This window comes from Sturnus vulgaris, chromosome 1 (genome assembly GCF_052056855.1).
Source record: "Sturnus vulgaris isolate bStuVul1 chromosome 1, bStuVul1.hap1, whole genome shotgun sequence".
Classification (NCBI taxonomy): Eukaryota; Metazoa; Chordata; class Aves; order Passeriformes; family Sturnidae; genus Sturnus; species Sturnus vulgaris.
This window is the reverse complement of record NC_142243.1, coordinates 104,571,654-104,591,834: the sequence shown is the minus strand read 5'-3', so window position 1 is coordinate 104,591,834 and position 20,181 is coordinate 104,571,654. Positions and strand designations below refer to the sequence as shown.

The window sequence follows — 20,181 nt, the reverse complement described above, 5'->3', positions numbered from 1 at the left end:
AGAAAAGTGTTTATGTGTGTGTATATATACACCTTTCTTTTTTTCAAGTTTCTGTAATGTGTTTCATGACTGAGCATCAAAAACATGAGCTATTTTTACACAGTGGTGAGTCCTTAGATGATCTTGTTTAGAATTTGGTTTTGCTTTGATTTTGGTTTCAAACTGTCTGAAATGGGACTGCTTTAGAAGCCTGCTAACCACTACCCTGTGTTGATGAAGGGTAACCCCTATATTAAACTTCTTAATGTCCTGCAGCAAGCTTTTTCAGTTTCTTAGAACAAGAGGATCTTCTTATAATCATAAGTGTGAAATTCAGTGCTGTGTATTACAGTAATGGATTTTTTTTTTTGTAAAAGAGCCGCCTTTTAGTGAGAGTGAATTCCTAGTGCTAAGAGGCAAAAATGTTTTACTGTTTTTACTACTTGGCGTGTCCTCAGACAATTTGTTTGTTGTGTTGGATCATCACGGGGTCTGTTAGATCATCCTATTGAAAAAAAAGGGAGTTTGCAGTCCTGGAACATCTCCAGAAGTTGTTTGTTCCACAGCCAAGTCCCTCCTATGCTCTAACTCTAAGGTCATCTCCATAAGTCATGTTTATTATGTTTAATTTATTTCCCTATTACACACTCGGAATGTAAAACTTTGTAATGAAATATACGACATAAAGTGCATTTTTAAAATAGCAATATAAATATGTCTCTGAGGTTGATCACCTGGTCTTCAGCCTTAGGTTGAAGGTTACTCATTCAGTACTTCAACAGAAACATGCTGATTATCATTGCTTCTAAGATATATAGATAAGGTACTGAACAATGGACAAAGTTTTTTAAAATGGATATTTTTTTTGTGGGTGAAAAAAATCAATATGCTTTGCTTTTCGTGTTTTCACATCTGATTTTTCAGGAACAGTAGATACCTTACAACATGTTCTATTAACATCAGGCCTGCACAGTTTATACATTTGTTTCTGATCGCAATGTCCCAAGTTCTTACCTCACCAGCTTTAATCAAGGTTTTCTTGAAAAGTATATTTGAGGGTAGGGTACATCTGTTTTTTTTGTTGTTGTTCTAGATCATTCAAAATCTAATCTGTTCTGAAAAGAGGCACTGAGAAGTGGGGTGGGACTTTAGAATTTTATATACTGATCTGTTAGCAGGAGTTTTTCAGGAAACTGGAGTCTTACTGCTTCTTTTGAGAGAGATTTTTATGCCCCGTAAATCAGGAAGGAGAGTTTCAAAGGGCTAGTTCCTATCTTTATGTAATTACATATTCAGTGCAATCTTCTGAAATGTGTGTCATCTGTATCAAAAAGGAATAGACTGCTGCTGACAGCTCTTGTAAGTATTAAAGGTTGGAGGGAAGGGGTTTTAAAGTTTATATCAGTCTTTCATGGTGGTTATGGGTTCTCACACAACTTTTTGAATTCATCTGTATGATTTCTGGCAAGACTGATGCTGCTGGCATTGATTGTTGCAGTGGATGGCAGATATTGAAGAGGCCACAAACAAGAAAGTACAGAGCAGAGGGGTGGTTTTGCTAGGGGAGCAAGGGGAAAGAAATAAATTTATCAAAGAAGGCATCTATAAGAATTAGAGAATGTAATTGTTCATAAAATGATAGGTTAGTCCTGACAATTAGACTTGGAAAGCAAGTAAAGATCAGGACACAGAAAGAAAAGGAAGGTGGTATTGCTTAATGCACTTACTTCCTATTCTAAAGATAGCTATCTCGATAAAAATGTCAGTGGTATGACAGAGTAATTGTAGACCAGGATGTATTCAGTTTGCTCCAGCTGCCTGACCTCGCCTGGGTGTTACCTGAAATGAAACAAGCTGTGTTCCGATCAGCACTTTCTCTGGGCTGCTGTGGAAAGTTATATGAACCCCCACTGGTGTCTGTGCAGGTTTTGTGAGCTATGGCACGGAATCCTGTTTGCTGCAGATTTTTCAAGCTCAAAGGAAAATTGTTTTGCGTGCCCAGCTCTGCCATGCCTCTCAGAACGAACACCTGGAATAATTCTTATTTGGGCTGTCTGACCTGTTAGAAGCGAAAGATTAAAACTGGCAAGCAGCCCAGTGAGGGAACAGCTTCTTCATGTAGCTCATCTAATCACTGTACCGTCATTTTGCAGTGTAACCAGTCTTGCTCAATGTATGTTCACTCTGAGTAGCTTGAACCTAAGACTTCTGGTATTTTCATGTAGAAAATACAGATCTTTCTTCTCCTGCCACTCTCTTCCCCCAAGAAATGGACTATCAAAGAGCAAGGTCCACCTTGCACACTGCAACTGTATGACAAAACCTGTGGCATTTGCAGGTGGATTCCAATAACTTGAACACATTAGCAGATTCTGCAAACTTTCATGTTCGAAAGTGGTGTGTTATCATAAGTTTGCTTACTTTTGATTTAAAGGTCTGTCTCTATTCTGCCTCTCAGGATTTTATGCCTGCTTCATAAGTGGGTTGATATGGACAGCTCTTTAATACAAGTTGTGGAAGTTGGCATCAATAGTGAAGAAGAGCTCAAAAATAAAAAGTAACAAAAATGCAACACAAATAGGAGTATACCTGCAGAATGATGGCTAAATTTCGTAATGTCCATTATAATTTCATTGCAGCACTCTACAGCAATCCTTTTAAAGTTACAAGCAGGTGTTTATCTAAAACAGTTTAATTTAGGCATATGCATGATCTTATTCACTTTTTAGAAATATGTACAGATTTTGAATATTCCCTATGTTGCATTTTGATGAAAGGTTTGGTCATTCGGAGAAAAAAAAAATTGGAAGCAAGGCAGTCTTTATAGGCCTTGGATCCTAAGGCAGTTTCATCAGACTTCACAGAAACTCAGCCAGTAAAGGTGAACATTCTGTCCACATTTGGATGGTGGGGAGCCCATGAAAATGTTGATGGATTGATTATAACACTAACTTTAAATGCAGAGGTAACTTCATACCAAAACACAGAAAATTTTTGTGTGTGTACATACAAACCAATAATATACCTATTACCTTAGGCTTTTAATTACATAATTCTATGTGGAGAAGAGGGAAGCTCTGATATGCTGCTTGCTTTTCATTTTTATTTTAAGGGAAATTCAGGCTTGCCTCAGTGTGTTGATAGGTAAATGCTAATTTACATATGTATTAGCATCAGTACACATAAGGCATTTTATTCAAATTGTACTAGCTTGCAGTTGTTGTAGAATTTAGAGAGGGAGGAATTTAAAATACCAAAAAAATAATACAAAGAATAATGTATTTCCCAATCCCTGTAGTGAATAGATACAGAGTAGTTTACAGCTGAAGCATTTTTCTTCTTCCATCTTCGTGAAGCATCACTGAAGTTGGAGTTATTTTCATGAGATGTTGAAGATATGAATTGCTTGCCCATATGGATTTTCTCATCGCTTGAGGTCATTGGACGCCTTATGGACTAAGCTGAACAGCACTGTATTGAAAGAACTATTCCTTTTAAGAGAAGAAAAGCATTAAAATGTATTATCATTAACTTCCTAAGAAAAAAGATTCATTAATACCACTAAAATTATGAATCATCAACAGAGTTGTTAAACTGCATGCAAAAGCTCTGTCACTTGCTGGTGACCAGCAAGTTTGACTGGTCGCCAGCTCTGCACCTTTATATTCCAAGCTATTTACACATCACTGAGAATACAGTAATTTTGGCTTGATGCCATGCAATGCAGTTGCTCAGCTGTGTTTCCTGCTAGCAACCTTTACTTCCATTTCACAGTGATTTCTGGGCACTGATTGTTAGCTCTCTAGATGAACTCACCTTGAATCCATTTATAGTTTGGGAAGAGAAAAAGGCATTTCAAGGGAGGGACTTATCAAATAATAATTTTTTTAAAATTCGATTTTAAGTATCTGTGTTAGAATTATTTTAGTTGTGGCATTGCACTTCACATTTGACTTACTATGAGATTCAGTTTTTTGTGCTGCAGTTGCTCAAAGTTGTTACTGATTATAGAGTTTTGCATAATCTGCAGAGTTTTAACTCTTAGTGGATGTAACATAATGTCTTCATTGTGCATGATTATAGCAGATTTTCTGAGGCCCGTAGCAGAGGTTTCTCTGCTTATCATTGATCTGTTAACCCCAGAATGTTCAAGCGAACATAAATTTGGAATGTGTAACAAAAATATTTAAATCTGGGATCGGGGTTTTCATCTGCCAGGAAAGTAAAAAAATATATAAATAATAATAATAATTTAAAAAAAACACCATAGCATACACTTGAAATAGAGGAAGCTGGGAAAAAAAAAAAGAACAACTTTATCTTTGCATTATATATGGATAATATGGCATTGGTTTGTTTAGTTTATAAGTAATCCAAATACTTCAGAGCATTTTCCAGTATAAAGCATGACTTTGTAAGTTACTATCATGTTTTCAATAACAGTTAGAACAATCATCTGCTAAGATTTAGTTCTTAAAATCTGATAGTATAACTAAAAAAAACAAGCAAAAAACCCAAACTTTAATAGTTATGTAGTGTTTGTATTTTTATGTCTGTTGATATTTTGAATTTTTGAAGTGCAGTGTATCCATTCAGTATTTTCCAGACAGGCCCAGTAAAGAATCATAGAATGGTTTAGGTTGGAAGAGACCTTAAAAAAAAATCTAGTTCCAAGCCCCGTGCCGTGGGGAGGGACACCTTCCACTAGACCAGGTTGCTCATGGCTCCATACCTATTCAACAAGTTCATGGCAACAACATGCCATAAATTGTCCATTGTATACTAACTCTAATTCAGGATTCCACAGGCAATTGAAATCACTAAGAAACACAGATTTTGGCAGTACTGGAAGTATTTTGCCACAGCACCAGTGTTTTGTTAATCTTTGGCTGCGTGCTCTTGCAGTTAACAGAAGACAGCTATTGGCTGATGTTACAAATCACATAAAATTTCAGAGATAGCATATGGAAAATATCCAAGTTAAACTGGAAAATGTGGGCACTTGACTCAGTGACATCTTTTTCTCTTTTCAATTTGCCTTCTTGCAGGGTGTACAGAGAAATAATCTGACGCTTCAGAGAGCTGTAAATAGCAGAGAAGGTAACTGGGGCTGGGGAAGCAGTATGGTAAAGGCATGAAGGGAGCCTGAGGAGATTCACAGATTAGCAGGAGGCTATTGTTTGCTGACACAATAGAAGGAACAGGCTTCAAAAGGTGTGTGGATGCCTGCCATCTTCTGCCTCCTTTTCCTCTGCTGGACAGGACTTCCACAGCAGAAACGGCAGCTCACCATGATAAAGTGGAAGCATGATGAAAGGGATACCCAGATGCCCTCTCTCCCCTTAGACAGCTGCACTACCCTCTGAACTGGACCAGGCTGGGTATTGGTGATGTTTTCTCCAGTCATGCTCTTACCAGAGCCAGGTTCTTCTGGCAGCTTGAAACTAATTTCTTTGTCTGTCTCATTTACACATGGCTTGCAGCATCTCAAGCCAGAATTATTAAATTAGGTGAAACAGTTCAGTTTGGAATATATTAAATTGTTTTCTCTAGTCATGGGAAAGTTCTCATACTTCTCTGGAAAGCAACAACATGCCTTTTGATTTCTGTAAGGCAAAACCAGTAGTCCTGACCCACAGTTCTGGATACAACATTGCCTGCAACAGCTCTTGGTAGTGTTCCTGCTCTAGCAGGAAGCTGCAGCCTTTGTGCCCAAGATGGCAAGGCAGGCCATGGTGAGCTATGTGCTTCACCTGGCCATCGCAGGCAAACGCAGCGATGCCTGGTCTGATAAATCCTGCTCCTCCTAGTCACTGATACCAGCCATCCACTTTAACCACCTTCATCCCTCTTCTCTGTACCTCTGCCAATTTGTGTTCCGTTATCTTCAAGGGAGGTGGCCAATGTTGATTGTGTTTTCCACAAATTCCTCTAATGTTAATATTTTTCTCTTTGTGAGGAATACCTTGTTTGGTATGTTCTGGGCCTCCAATTCAGCAGAGTGGGGAGAGCATATCCTTGTTTAGTTTTGATTTGTTTTCATGCTCATTCTGACAGCTCATAGTCATTCTTAGATTAAATATTTCCAGAAATTAAGCTTTCAGAGGGGAGGACTCTGACACATGCAGAAGAGCTGCATGTGAGATGCATGTACCACTCGTATTTAGGCATTTGCTATATTTTTTCATAGTATCTGCAGCCTCAATAAAATGATATAAAAATAATTATATTGAATAAATGTGTGTCATGCACTCTGTGCCTTTTACAGATATAAACCCTGAATCTTTCTGAATGTACAGCGGTCCATTCCCAAACACACTATAAATTGTTGCATGGACCACAAGCATTTGAATGATACTGAGGAGTTTTAACCTAGCTTAATGTAAGTCATTTACATGTTCAGACAAAGCATCCTTGTGTGCTTCTTCCACTCTCTCCTCTTTGTATACAGTGTTACAGTGGTTTATATTTCTGATAAATATTTTGCAGGGTTAGCTTTTTTAATAGCTGTTTTTCCCTACATCAGCAAGCAGCACCCTACACTGTCTAAAGGTTAAGAACAGATTTGTCAATGAAAATTTATAGTGCTTGATTTTATTTAAATCAAGTGTTCTCAATTAGTGTCCATGTAAAAGAATACAATATGTAAAAGAATACAATTGTCATAATGTATCTAATGATCCTTAAGTGGCAGATTATGATCATATCTTTATTAGTGGTAGTAATTGTGGTGACAGTGTTGCTGACAGGTTAAACCATTTCTTACGACAATAGCTTTTGTGCTGTTGCATTGGGATCAGAAATGCAGTTCCTGAAGATTTGCATATTGTGAAGAATAGGCTGCAAAGACATGGAAGCATAATCTTGTCATTGTGTTTAGTGATGTGGGTGGAAGATTGTGTGTAGCTGATTCTGAGCAGGAAGAGTCTGCATATAGGTAGGTTTAAAGCCCTTTAAATGTTTTAGGATTGGTAGGCAAATTGGTTGACAATGTAAGTGTTGCTGTAAGTTGTTAAATATTCCAAGAAGCTGTAAGCTTTCTAAAACCTTCCTAATGTTTTAAAACATACAGTGCAGTGCCTGAGCAGCTGCATTAGCTGAAATTGCTGGATTAAGCCCCTTTTGCACATGTGCTATTCCTAACCTCAGACACTGCTGTTATGGCTCTGCGTAGCATTGTGCTGCATCATTGGGACATTAGGATTTAAAATTTTAAGGAGGTTGCGAGGCATCCAGCTACAATGGGTCTCCTTAAAAAACAAACAAACAAATCAGAAAATCTCAAACCAAAAAACAACCAAAACCAAGCCTACAATTATGCAGATTGTACAGAAACATGACACCATTGTTGATTAGTCTGAAACTTTAAACCCAGAGAAAATGTTACCATAGTTTAGGAAATATTCTCACATTGTGCATTTTTATTGTAAAAACAAACTTCTTCTTTCCCAGAGTATGTGAGAAAATACAGATTCCTCAGTAACTTATTAAATGGCTTGTTCCAAAATGTCTGCAAGTTCTGTGGACTTTTCAACCTTTCCCTCTTCTCCTTCGTGCACCAATGCTTTTATCACCTTTCACCCCAAGTGAAATGATCCTATGAGAAATATTTGCTCCAGAGAATCTAATCCATGTTATACAAGCAGCCCAGTAGATGCTGGAGAAAACTTTTGGGCTGTACTAAAAATAAAATCAGTAAAATCATATGGGTTTGAAATTCATGAACTCAATCTATCACAATAGCATTTGAGACTAGCAGTGAATAAAGTGAAAAAGTAAACAGCAGAAAAAGAGAAAAAAGTAGACTTACTTTCCAGAAGATTAGCATGCTTTGTTTAAGATTGATTTTCCCCCTCTCCCACATAGGTATGCAGATGGAATAGTCATCTATATAAGTAATGTATCTGCTTAGTCTTCATATTGACCATTTTCTCTATCCAGATAAAGAAATAAATTCATGTCATGAACCACGTGGGTCAACAAGCCATGTCTCTTCAATTATGAGCAAATACGTGAGAGCTATTTAATCCAGAGATCATCTGCTTTGTACAAATATACCATAGAAATACTTATAGGAAACATAAGACCTAATATCACAAAAGGCTAAGCAGAACATGACTCAACAGGTATTTGTTACAAGCAGATGTATAGTTTAAAAAATTACATGCATAAGGAAAAAAATACTGGGCTGTTGTTTATTCAGTAAGTTTTGATATTTTATCTGGATTTGCTAGTCATGCAGTCAAGCAAAAGCTGTATTTCTGTGGTAAATATTGTTGATGTAAATCAGGTTGTGAGTGCATGAGGCTACCAACTTACTGGCAACATTATTTCCTGAAGCAAATTTTTAATGATTGCTCTTGTGTGTAATTGCATGTTGGGATCCTTAAACAGGGTTAAGAAACAGTTACAGAATTCCTCACTTCGTGCTGCAGTAGTCGTATGCAATGATTTTTCCCTATTTGTAAGAATTTTCTGTTGAGAGATACCACTAACCATGCAGGCAGTCACAGGAATTAGAACATAACTTTTTAAACATGTAGAGACTTTCTTTTTTTTTTTTTTAATCAACCATTTCCTGGGGTAGCTAAAACTTAACTTCTCAAGCAGAGAAGCTAGAACAACTGAGAAGAAACTAAAAAGTATCTGTAAGTTTATATCAAGATAGAGGGGTAATACAAGGAAATCACAGGTCAGATGTGTTTGGGGTAAATGTAGAGAAAATCTAGCTCAGCCGGGTGTTGTCTAAAGACCAGGGGTGGAGGCAGGCATGCTGTGACTGTGAGTGTCCAGCTCGGAGGTGTGCCCTGGAGTTAAAGGTGAGGTTAAGGCACATCACATATATGTTCAGTGTCTCACAATCTAGTTTTCCTTCCAGTTTTTTTGTTCCTGCCCAAATAGTGAGATCATGATTGTTGACTTGAGCATTTACTATTAAATGCTCAAAATTTTACGTGACATACAAAACCTTTTACAAACTGCAGACAAATGATTTGGCTTTGCTGTTACAGCTGTGCAAGGTTAGTCAACATGTTGCAGAGAATCCAGGACATGTCTTCTGTACAGATTTTACTCCTTTTCTGAAAGTGGTAACTTCAGCTATAATTCTAGCTGACTTCTTTATTTATTGATTAATTTACTTCTAAATTAGGGCAATATTAGCATGTTTTGCCTGGCTTTATTTAAATCTGTTTAATACTGATGACTGTCCTAAACAGCTGATTAGAACTAATTTTCCACTGCCTTAAAATTTCTTTGTTCAAGGCGGGGGGAGAAGTTGGGGAAGTGCCCTTGGAGTGTCCAGCCAAGTGAAATTCTTCATAAACTGGGATATTGACAGAAAAGTGCCTCCTGTTTTGCCAAAAATGTAGCATATCCTATAATACTGTCGTCTTGCAAATTCATCAAAAGACGTGTCCCTTTTGCTTATTGCAAATGCATCCATGTCATTTTGTTTAACAATGTTATTTCATTGTAATATGTAAGAATATTTAAACCACAGGAGATTGCTTAGTCTTTTAAATGCTATCAGGACGTTGCTGGATTTATGTTAGTTTCAATCAGCTGCTTCTGCCTCTGGTACCAACAGATGGACTTGTGGAATGATGCCATGTAAGTCTCTCTTCATAGATAAGGAATTTCTAGTCAGAAAAGACAAGAATAAACACCGGAGTTATTTTACCAATAAGGGTCTAAAGGGAAACCCTGAGTTGATGGAATGGCCATAGCAGAAGTTCTCTGTTCCCTCTGCTTTCTTGTGGGGCATGGATGAAGAATAACTAGCTTGGATGAGGAATAACTAGCTTGAATGAAAGAGGATTGTCCTCTTTCTTTAGTGTAATCATACTGCAAATCTGCTTTTTACCTGATGCTTTTCCTCACAGGCTTCCCAAGGAGCATCTGGCTCCTGCTTGGATCTAATCCTCCCCTTCACAAATGCTTTCTCAGGGCTAAAGGCAATCATTGTCATTTCTGTGGACTGTTGCCTGCAGTTTTTCCATAGAAAACTTTTCTTTTTCTTCAAACTATTATCTTTAGCCCACAGCCTTCTACTCCATCACATCACCTGCTTTCTCCCTTTTGCTCCCTGTGCTGCACAAAGATGGGAGAGGAGTGGGCACTGGAAAAGTTGGTTTGTCAGGTGAGTTACATTGTGGTAGCTGCCAAGCAAAAGAATGGCTTGGGAATGGGGACAGCAAAGCCTGTCAAGCAGCCAAGGAGCTACTCCGAGCTTTGCCAGGCCCCTCAGCATTGCCTGACCCTCTTCTGCATCAGTGAATTTGTCCTTAATCAATGGACACGAAGATGATTTGGGATCAGATCCATGGTCACAGTGGAAATGCATACCTCATCTTTTCTGGCATCTCTCCCATTCTGCTTCTTAAAACAGATAAGCCTCTCTCAAAAAATTGTAACGACTTTTTTGAGGTCATGGGTTTAAACAAAAGGATGAAGGTTAGGGGTTTTTTGAGTGTCATATCACTTCTCTGCAAAGTACATGCTGTTTTTTTCCTAAACCCTTAGTCAGTATTTGTAACACAGTTAAGAGTCATGATTTTTTTGGTTCCTGGTTCATGCATCTTATAAAACTCCAAATGTAGCCTTCCATGGAGTGTGTACTTTTGTGTTAATATTTGACATCTACAGAGAGAAAAACTTACTAATTACTACTAGAGAGAAAGAATTCTTTTTCTCGAATACCTATGCAGTTACAATTAATTTTTCTGTTTTTTTTCCCCCTGAATTTGATGCTGAGGTGGAGTTAAAACTCAACCACTAGTGATTTGCATATCCTGGTTTGCAGCAGTAGGCTACATGAAAAAGAGAGGTCAGTGAGGAGAAGCAGAGATCAGGTCACCAGTGTTACTCACCTAGTGCAACTCCCATACTTGAGGACAGTGTCAGCAGCGTTCAGAGATGCCTATGGAAAGTGAGGCAGGAACACTGGCAAGCCAGAAGAATCTCTTTAGCAGTGGCTTAGGTCTCTCCTCTGCTTTTGATTACCTCCATCTTTCCATTTGCTCTTTTTTTTTAAAAAAACAGAACCAAAGCCACAAAGGAGGCTGTGTAAAGGGAAGATGGGCTGCAAATGGTCTGCGGGGTTTCTGTATAGAAACTTTCTCCACTTTTACGTAATGTTTGTAAGAAAAGGCTCTACATCAGTCCTGCTCTGGATTGGAGGAGCAACCAGGTCTCTTGAGCTGCATCTGTAGGAGCTCCACATTAATTCTTCCTGGGATTTTGTCCCTTCTTACTCCAAGCAGAGCAGGCACGAGAAACGAGACTGACTTAGCAAGGGTGGCCACCCAGTGCGGCCTCATCTAGGTTGTCATTCCTCCTCTATACAAGAATGCAAATATGGCTTCAAGCAAGCAGCTTGTCCTCCCCAACATTCAGCCTGAGGCTCACAGGTGGTGTATCCTGAGGTGGGAACTTGAAAACAGGAAGTCAAGTCTCCAGTTTCCCTCCAGGAGGGCTTATGCTGTATTGCCTGGTTTCACGAGGGGATAGCACCAAGTCTGAAGTAGGCTTGGCAAATCTCATTTTTTGCACACAGATATCCACTCCGTGTGTATTTATATTTATAAATATATGCATATATAAATGTGCATATATAAATATATGTATGTATACGTATGTTGCCTGATGAAGGAGCAGAGGCAATGTGAAATACCTCATCTTTCAGGAACTCTAGGAGGATCCCACATTGGTTGCCTCAGAAGTGAGGGGAAGACCAGAAAGGTTCTTCTTTCCTTTGTCCGGGATTTTGTTTTTGTTCCTGTGTACAATTTGTACTGGAAGTTGGTTTGGTGAAGCAGCACTGCTGCAACCTTTTATAGAGTTTTAGATTTATCCGTGTGCAGACGAGACATATTCATATATTCATATGATAGCTACGGTTTCTCCCTGGAGGAAAAAAAAACAAAAAACAAAAAACCTTTGTCCAAAGAGGGTGAAAATTTCTCTATTGTTTATTATTGCTTCTAGGATTTTGTAGTTCAGTTATGTTGGGATAACTGCTGTGCTTGGGAAAAGCAAAGGGAAGGTTGGGAATATAATTACAGCTAAAAGTTCTTTCTGGGCACAGGTTGCTTGCGCGTGTCATTCTTGAACTCTGTGATCTCTTCTCAGGAGGAAGAGACCCAAAAGGGTCATGGGGTTTTCGAGGGGGAGAGAGGAAATGAGAAACACTTTCCCTCTTTTGGAGAAACGTAAAAGCAGGATATACCAGGATCCTGTAAAATTCTATTTATTGGCACTGAGCCGTTTCAAAGCTGGGAACAAGTCTGCACCAAAAATCCCAATGTTAGTACATGAAAGAGGAAAATTGCTGAGGAGAGGAGGGGAAGAAAGTCTGCAGATTCCTGCAGACCAACTGACACTAGTCAGATTTGGGACTTAGGTCTCAAACTGAGGTATTTACATAGGTAATAAATATGGCTACACATTTCTTGTGCATCATAAATTACAGCTTCTAACACTGAAGGACTATGAAAATTCAGACCCAGTTAGTGATTTCTAACCAAGCATTCAGTTTTGAGCTCTCATAGTGCTGTGGCAGGGAGCAAACATGACTGCTCTTCACAAAAGATATTCATCATCTATCCTGTGTCTGACATCCTCCAAAAACAGCAGTCACCCTGAATTGTGTTTCCCAGCCTATCTGTATCCGAGGTGCTTTTTGCCTCTCCAGACAGAAAAAAGGTCAACAGGAAAAAAAAAAAAAGCAGTCTGTCCTAAAAAAATGCAGCTCAGTAACACTTTAAAAAATGCATATTTTTACCTGGCAGATCCTGTCAATCCTGTAGTGTGTAACCTCCCTCCCCCCAGCTCCCCCCACCTATGTAAGTAAGAAGATGAAAGCAGCTTCCAGAGTCAAGATCAAGCAGGACCATAAAACCACGTATCTGGCACTTGAATTCCATAGCCTCCTGAAAACTCCACATACCCAACCACAGGTGGAGCAATACCTGTTCATTTTTGGGGTCCTGCCCTTTTCACCTTCCTGTGATGTGTGCTCAAGGTAGACAGTACCGGTTTCTCTTCCTTGATTCAGCACTTCCCACCTGAGTGAGGGAGCCATTGAAAAAAACCAAAAACAACTAAAATAAATCCTTCTGTTCGTAAAATCTGGTTTCTTTTTGCTACATACATCTCAAGACTTTTTAGATTAAAATGTTATTTCGTTTGACTGAAGTTGATGGCAATGTCTCTGAGTTTAATCAGGATTTTGCACACGTATGGCTCTAGCAAAATATTAATTTTTTGGTAAGCCATCTTTGAAAGTATAGGAGACTAATAATATTTGGAGATAAAAGCTGAAAATATTTTGGGACTTCAGAGTAATGTGCATCTTTTTTCTATTGTTCTTGTGCCTCAATGTATCAAGCATCACGTTTGAGTAGTGCAGGTGGTTTCTACACAGGGGGAGTTCAGCAAGAGCCAGGTGCTGTACTGCTGCTTTTGCACTGAGGTGCCAGTTTGCAAGGCAAGAGGTTTGAAGCAAAAAGGAATACCTGTAGGGTTGTCTAGCTTGAAGTTTCATTTTAGGATCTAAAATGGAGGCAAATGGAGGAACGGAGATATGGTTTCTTGTCGACATTTGTTGTTGTAGTGATATTAGACGTGTATGTTATCATGTTCGGATTACACGTTATCGTGAGCTGTTTGGACAGCTTCATTTTCTGGTTCAGCTGATGCAGTTTGGAATATTCAAAGGGAAAAAACGGCCCATGTGCTGCCGTGACTACTTGTGTGGAAAAGGACATTTTGTTAGTTCGTAAGTCGAGGCAGGGCCTTTGTGCATATGCGTGCTCTGTGTGTCGGGGTACACGCGGGCAGACCCCGGCCGCTCCCACACCGCGGTGCCAGGGGCTGGCTCCCGGCGCTGCTCCCGCAGGTCAGTCACGATGGCAGCCATCACCTGTGCCGGCCTGGGATTCCAGACCCGGCAGTGCCAGCCCTCGCTCTGATAGCGGCCGGGCTCTTCCAGTACCGCCGAGGAGCGCGGGGAAAGGTCGGGAAAAGCCCCCCCGAGTCGCGTCCCGCAGCTCCCTGCCCCTGCGGCAGGCCGCGGGCTGGGGTCCGGAGGCCGCAGGTCCGGCGGTGGCGATGCCGGCTCCGGGTTTTGGCGGCAGCAGCGCGCCCGGGGCCGGGGCCGCCGAGCGGGGCGGGCGGGGGCGGCCCGGGGCGGGGGGCGCGGACCAGCGGCGCCGCCTGGCCCCGGCCCCGCAGGATCCAGGTAGATCCGTCCGGCTTTTACCTTTCTCCTTCGGCTTCCCTGCGCGTAGGGCTGGTAGCGGGGCTGTTTCCTGGTCTCGCAGAAAGAGGCAGTGCTGAGTTAGGAAGACAAAAATAGACCTTTACAGAGAAATATAGGGATTGTGTGCGCGGTGGGGAGGGAGAGCGGAGAGCGGCACCCGGCTGGTTTCCAGGAGGAGCCCTTTTCTCCCTCTCGTTGCATGTTAGGCATTTTTGCACAGCTCTCTCCCCCCACCCCCTCCCCGCCGGGGCAGGGTTACCTCTGCCGCCTGCTCTCCGCATCTCTGGTGGGGAGCGAGGCAGCCAACTCCGCTGCGATCGGAAAGCGGCCAGAGACCATTTTATGTGAGCGAGCCGGGTGGGAAGAAGCGGAGAGAAACCGTCGCAGGGACACACACGGATATAAAGACTTGTCTTCTGCCTCCCCCCCACTCCCTCCCCCTTGTAAATACTAAATCTGAGAAGGCAGCGATTTGACATCCACCCTGAGCAGCGGCTATGGGGTGTTTGGGCAACAGCAAAACGGAGGATCAGCGTATCGATGAGAAAGCTCAGCGAGAAGCCAACAAAAAAATAGAGAAGCAGTTGCAGAAAGAAAGGCTGGCTTATAAAGCGACACACCGCTTGCTGCTGCTGGGTAAGGAGGAAGCGGCAGAGGTAGGGGCCGGGGCGAGCAGGGCGAGGAGGGGGCAGCAGCCCCAGCCCGCCGGGGCGGCGGGCGCAGCCGAGAGGGGAGATGCGGCGTGCGCCTCGGCTATGGAAAATGTAGGGCTGCTGTATTGAGCAATAAGCGAGGCGTCCACAGATCGAGCTCAGCGCCTGAGCCACATGGATGCACATATGCAGAAATGCTGCCGAGGTGGGAGATGCTGTCGCGTCCAAAAACAGGAAAACAAACCGAAAAATAAACCAAAATGCTCCTACCCCCCAGCCTGAACCGTGTATCACAATGTTCTCCCTTTCCTTCTTTCTCTTTTAGGGGCTGGTGAGTCAGGAAAAAGCACTATTGTGAAACAAATGCGAATCCTACATGTCAATGGATTTAATTCAGAGTAAGAATTATTGACACTTCGTGACTTATTTTTCCTTAAATGTTGGAAGCAGGTTAACACACAGTACGCTAGGAAATTTCTCCTCTCATCCCCTGTGTTTTGGTGGCCTGACACTGTGTTTTGCGGGAGGGAGGGGAGTGAGAATAAGGAAATTGCTGCTATTGTATGATTGCATTTTCTCCTTCTGGCCCCTTTACTGTATTTTACACTGTTGCTACTGCAGCGCTTGACAGGCCCCTGTGTAGCAACAACATGGCGACTACTTTTTATATAGAAGCAAATAACTAAATATTGCATCTGTCTGTAATATAAAAATACATGTCAAATCATAACCAGGATGACACTGTGTGCTGTTTTTCCGGTACTAGGGTTAATGTAAAACTGAAACTAATTTTGCCTATTTGTTAGAAATCATCCTGTTTTGTGAGGCTACATCATTTTCTCTCTAAAGAACTCTTTGCTAGAAATTATTATTAATCCATAGCATTCATTTTAAATATTTGTTGGCCTTCACCTACATGTTGTTAATTTAGAGCATGTTTACAGCATGCTGTAGAAATGAAAGAATGACTTCCAGTTCCATCAGGGGAGGCTTTGCAGATGTGGCTGTTATTTAAAAAAATATGTTAGGGATGAATGTGCATTGCTCTTCATACTATGCAAGAAAATGGATAAGGGGAAAATGTATTTGCCTTGCCTTTTTTTTGTCTATTAGTATGTTTTAATGTTTGAAGAGCAGATAAACAAGCGATCAGTGAAAAAAATTAAATGCAAGTGACTGAACTGCTTTGTAAGAAAAAACCAAAGTGTTAATATTTCTGTTTTAATGCAGAGAAAAGAAACAGAAAATACTGGATATTCGGAAAAACGTTAAAGATGCGATTGTGGTAAGAACACACTTTTTACTGTTCTTAAATGCTTGTTTGTACTGGAAATTATAAGGATTATGCTCTCCAAGATTTTGATGAGAGAAATCCCATTTTGCTGATCAGATTGGATTATCTTCTATTGATCCTATATCCTTGATTTATCCAGATTAATATGTTTGTTTTTTTTGTTTTATCCAATTCTAGACTATAGTTTCAGCTATGAGCACTTTAATACCCCCAGTTCCATTGGCCAACCCAGAAAACCAATTTCGAATGGACTACATCAAGAGTATAGCTCCTCTTTCTGACTTTGACTATACGCAGGTAAGAATAGAAACCACTGATTTATTCTGCTTCAAGGGGGAACATGTTGCTTCACTTTGATTTACTGAAACGTTGGGGTTTTTTACTTTTTGGAAGATGGTCATGGAAAGATCTTATGCCAGCATCACCTCTGTTAAATTTCTTACAAGACTGTGGTGGTTGCACCTGTTTTAGTGGTGCAAGGTTTTGTTGTTATGGATTTATTTGGAGCTGTTTCTAAATGCTGTTTCTGCATTTAGTTCTCTTCAGATTTTCTGATGCAATCTTACGTATTGACACATCAAATAAGACTTTGTAGAAAGCTGATTTCCTATGTGGAATTAGATTCAGGATGTTAGTCTGAGGAGTTACTGTCTACCTGCAGAAAAGGATATGAGGAAATAAAAGGCTAGAGTGGCCTCAGTGTTGCTTCCCATACTTACTGCACTTCAGAGTGGAAACCTGCGTAAGCAGTGGTCAAGTAAGGTGCTTTGCTTCCTCATGTATTGTAGTTGGCATGAGCAGTGGTTTGCTTGTATGTAAATGTTGCCTTAATTTGATATGGAATCAATGTGGGATTTCTGCCTGGAGGCTGGTCTTTTATATACAAATGAGAGATACTTTTCAGATTAACTTGCATAGGCGTCTTACATTATTTTTATCTTTTTATGTTATTATTTATAGGCACATGCATAGAATGTTTCATATTTTGTGATGACATGAAAGCAAGTGCATAGGCATTCTGAATTTTATTTTTGCAGTAGCACAGTTTTAATTTGCCTTAAAATGGTACTGAAGGTAATTTGTTACGGAAACAGTAAGGACTTAAAAATATCTTCATTTGTTGGCTAAATGATTGTGAGTTGTACATGCTATCAATACTGCCAAAGAAGCCATTTACAATAGAGTGTCTTTAGGTTATTACAGCTTCAGGGTGCAAGGGGGAGAAGGGGAAGAGTCGTTTCTTTATTATATGACTCATATTCTCTGATGTGTGGTTTTGCCTCTGGTAAACCTACCACTTTGAAGGTTCGAGATAAAGAAAAATTATCAGACATCTTGTACAGTTAGAATTTAACATAGAATGCAGATGTTAAAAAAAAACGACTGCAAGGTACACCCACATATTGCATAATTGCTCAATTGGTGGATGTAAGTTAGTGAAAATGAGAAACTCTTTTTAGAAATGGAAAGTGAGCTTGACAAGAAGTATTTGTCGTATGCAGGTATTACAGTTCTGAGGCATTTGTTGCTCATTTTATGTGGGTTTTTTTCCTTGAATTTTGATCCTTAGATGTTTGAGTAAAAAAATGATAATACATACACTTTGCAGTATGTATGTTCTATGTATGTATGTATGACATATGTTCTTTGGAGTTTCTGGGATAAGAGAAGGCTGACCTGAACTTTTCATAAGACTGGAGGGTTTTTTTATTGCTTTCAAATTTTCTCCTTTTTCACAGAAGCTGACTATATCTAATCCAATTTGACTCATGGATTGGCATTTTACATAAAGGAAAATTTAACCTTCTTGGAGGGGAAAAGTATAGGACCCAGTGGACTTTGAGACTATTCATAATTTATTTGAAATCTCAATTCAAAGTCCATTTTTGGTTTAAAATAAAAATAAATGGTCTTTAATTAAATAGGTTTTCTGAAAGTACCATCATGTTGTTTAAATAGTGTCAATTACTAGTCTTAATTTTATAAAAATATTTAAAAGGTTGTTACAAGTTTAAAAGAAGAAGAGAAATCTCATACTGGTTTAGAAGTAAATCTATTTCTGAGTCACATATATTTTCCATTCTGTTTTCTTCTCAGCTCAATTAATAGATTTAATATTTGTAAAATATGCAAAGATTTCTTGGAGCTTTAAAATTTTTCATGGTTTAGAATGTTATTTCTCTCCAGGAGGATTTGTGAGCAAGACAGATTGAAAAAAAAATGCTATTGTGCTTCAGGGCTTGATTTTACTCCTGTTTAAGCCAATGATAAAGTAAAATTAGGTTTCCAGCTGAAATGAATTTTGACCCATTTAGTATTTTTGGATGAGGACAGATATAAAAATAAATACTTGGATAGTAATCAGTCAGGCATCCTCTGCTAAGCATTTCTGATTCTGTAATTAATAGCTGATGTATGGAGTAAGGCCTTCTGAGCCCAAACCAAGTATTTAGCAGTAGATATTCAAGACTTTAGGTCTAATCATCCTTGCTTCAAAATAGTTGTAAAGGAAAAAACGCTGACTTAGGCATCTCTGGGGCACATTTTGGCACATTCTATAAAGTGACAAAGGTTACTCTTCTTTGAGTGAGGGAAGAGTCAGCTTTAAAGTTTGTGACAGTATGAATGGAAATGAGTTGTTAAAGACCCTTAGTGTTGCAATATGAATTACAGATGTGTCTTTTTTTTTTTAATTACATTAGCCATGTAATCTTTGTCATAAAAATCAATGTGTAATAGTTGAAGATGGATTTCAGATACATTACATGCCAAATGTGGGAAAATGACTGCACCTTATCATGAGCCTTTAAAGAGGGATCTCTGATGAAATGCAGAAACTTCAGTGATGGCACAATCTGACCAACACTCCTGGGGTGCTAATTTAAATATGTTTGCGACATATTGGATGTGCTTGGACAGACAGTCTTAAATTGCATACAAACTAACTAATACACATTTAATTGTGAAAATTATCCTTAAAACAACTGGATATGAAAATATTAATTTCCTTTGGATGAAATCATACTCTTAATTGCAATTTATGGCGGAAATTCCAAGAACTTCGGTAAAGATGGGGACTTCATATTTAGACTAAGATATTCTGGATCTTTGTTTCTCTGTTTTTTTAAATTGCATATGTCTCTATAAAATGTAAGCAGAATATTTTGTTTAGTAGTGATACAAATTTTAAAACAAATGGTTTTCTCTTTACGGTGTTTTAACATTACTTTAAGAGTCTATGATGTACCCCCCACAAGAGTTTCACTTAGTTTAAGAAATCATTATTTATATGGTTTGGTTATGCTACCTTGATAATTCTTTTAGTTGGTATAAAAAAAATTGAAAGCTTTCTGATTTATTGTATAATTTTTACATAGTCTTTCATTATTTTATAAAAAACTGTACAATTTTTACAAAGTATTTCCTGGCTGACTGATGTGTTCTAATTTTGTAAATCATAAGAATTAGAGCTAGATTTTTTACAAAATTGATAAATAGAAGTTAAGTGTCCACTGTATTTTCTTCCTTGAAGTTGTGACAGGAATCAAGATAAATTTTTGTCTGACCGGATTAGGCATTATCTTTGCTCAAATGTGGAATCAGCCGAAGTGCTTTAACACTGGAATTGCCCTATCAAAAAGAATTTTTAAATTATTTTTGGCAGTGTTGATCGATATTTGCTAAAGTTAACAGGAATTGACCTGCTGCAATTTAATCCTTTTTTGATGGGGATTTATTTTGTCATTTGTGAATCAGGGTGAACGTATCAAGGCCATATTATGGTGGTAGCTGTGGTGTATTATCTAAGTGTGTGTTTACTCGAGTTCAATTGTCTTTATTAAAGTTTTTGAATTTTCTGGGAACTACAAAGCTGCTCAGTGTATAATTCCTTTACCCCCTGTCTTCCCCAAAAATGCAGCCAAATGAAGTCGCTTTGCATAAAATATGTCTTGAATGAGGCTCATCTGATCAGTTTTGTGTGAGTTTGTAGC

General features: G+C 39.3%; 2 protein-coding genes across 3 annotated transcripts in view; one reads left to right on the top strand and one right to left on the bottom strand.

Moving 5' to 3' along the window:
* GNAL (G protein subunit alpha L) overlaps positions 1–20,181 on the top strand; it is a 182,928-nt gene that overhangs the window by 51,404 nt on the left and 111,343 nt on the right. The window contains exons 1-4 of one of the 2 annotated variants that reach the window (XM_014870848.2): positions 14,740–14,878; positions 15,221–15,293; positions 16,126–16,180; positions 16,367–16,486. In XM_014870848.2, coding sequence (XP_014726334.1) covers positions 14,740–14,878; positions 15,221–15,293; positions 16,126–16,180; positions 16,367–16,486 — 387 coding nt within the window. Of the gene's footprint in view, positions 1–14,739; positions 14,879–15,220; positions 15,294–16,125; positions 16,181–16,366; positions 16,487–20,181 lie in introns of those variants that run through there. The other variant, XM_088172972.1, reaches the window with a different exon arrangement.
* Positions 3,157–15,000, bottom strand: LOC148225386 (uncharacterized). The gene is made up of 3 exons (XM_088173053.1): positions 14,243–15,000; positions 12,951–13,046; positions 3,157–3,470 (listed from the first exon to the last, which is right to left on the bottom strand). The coding sequence occupies exons 1-3, from the start codon at positions 14,719–14,721 to the stop codon at positions 3,404–3,406; spliced, it is 642 nt and encodes a 213-aa protein (XP_088029179.1). The 5' UTR covers positions 14,722–15,000; the 3' UTR covers positions 3,157–3,403.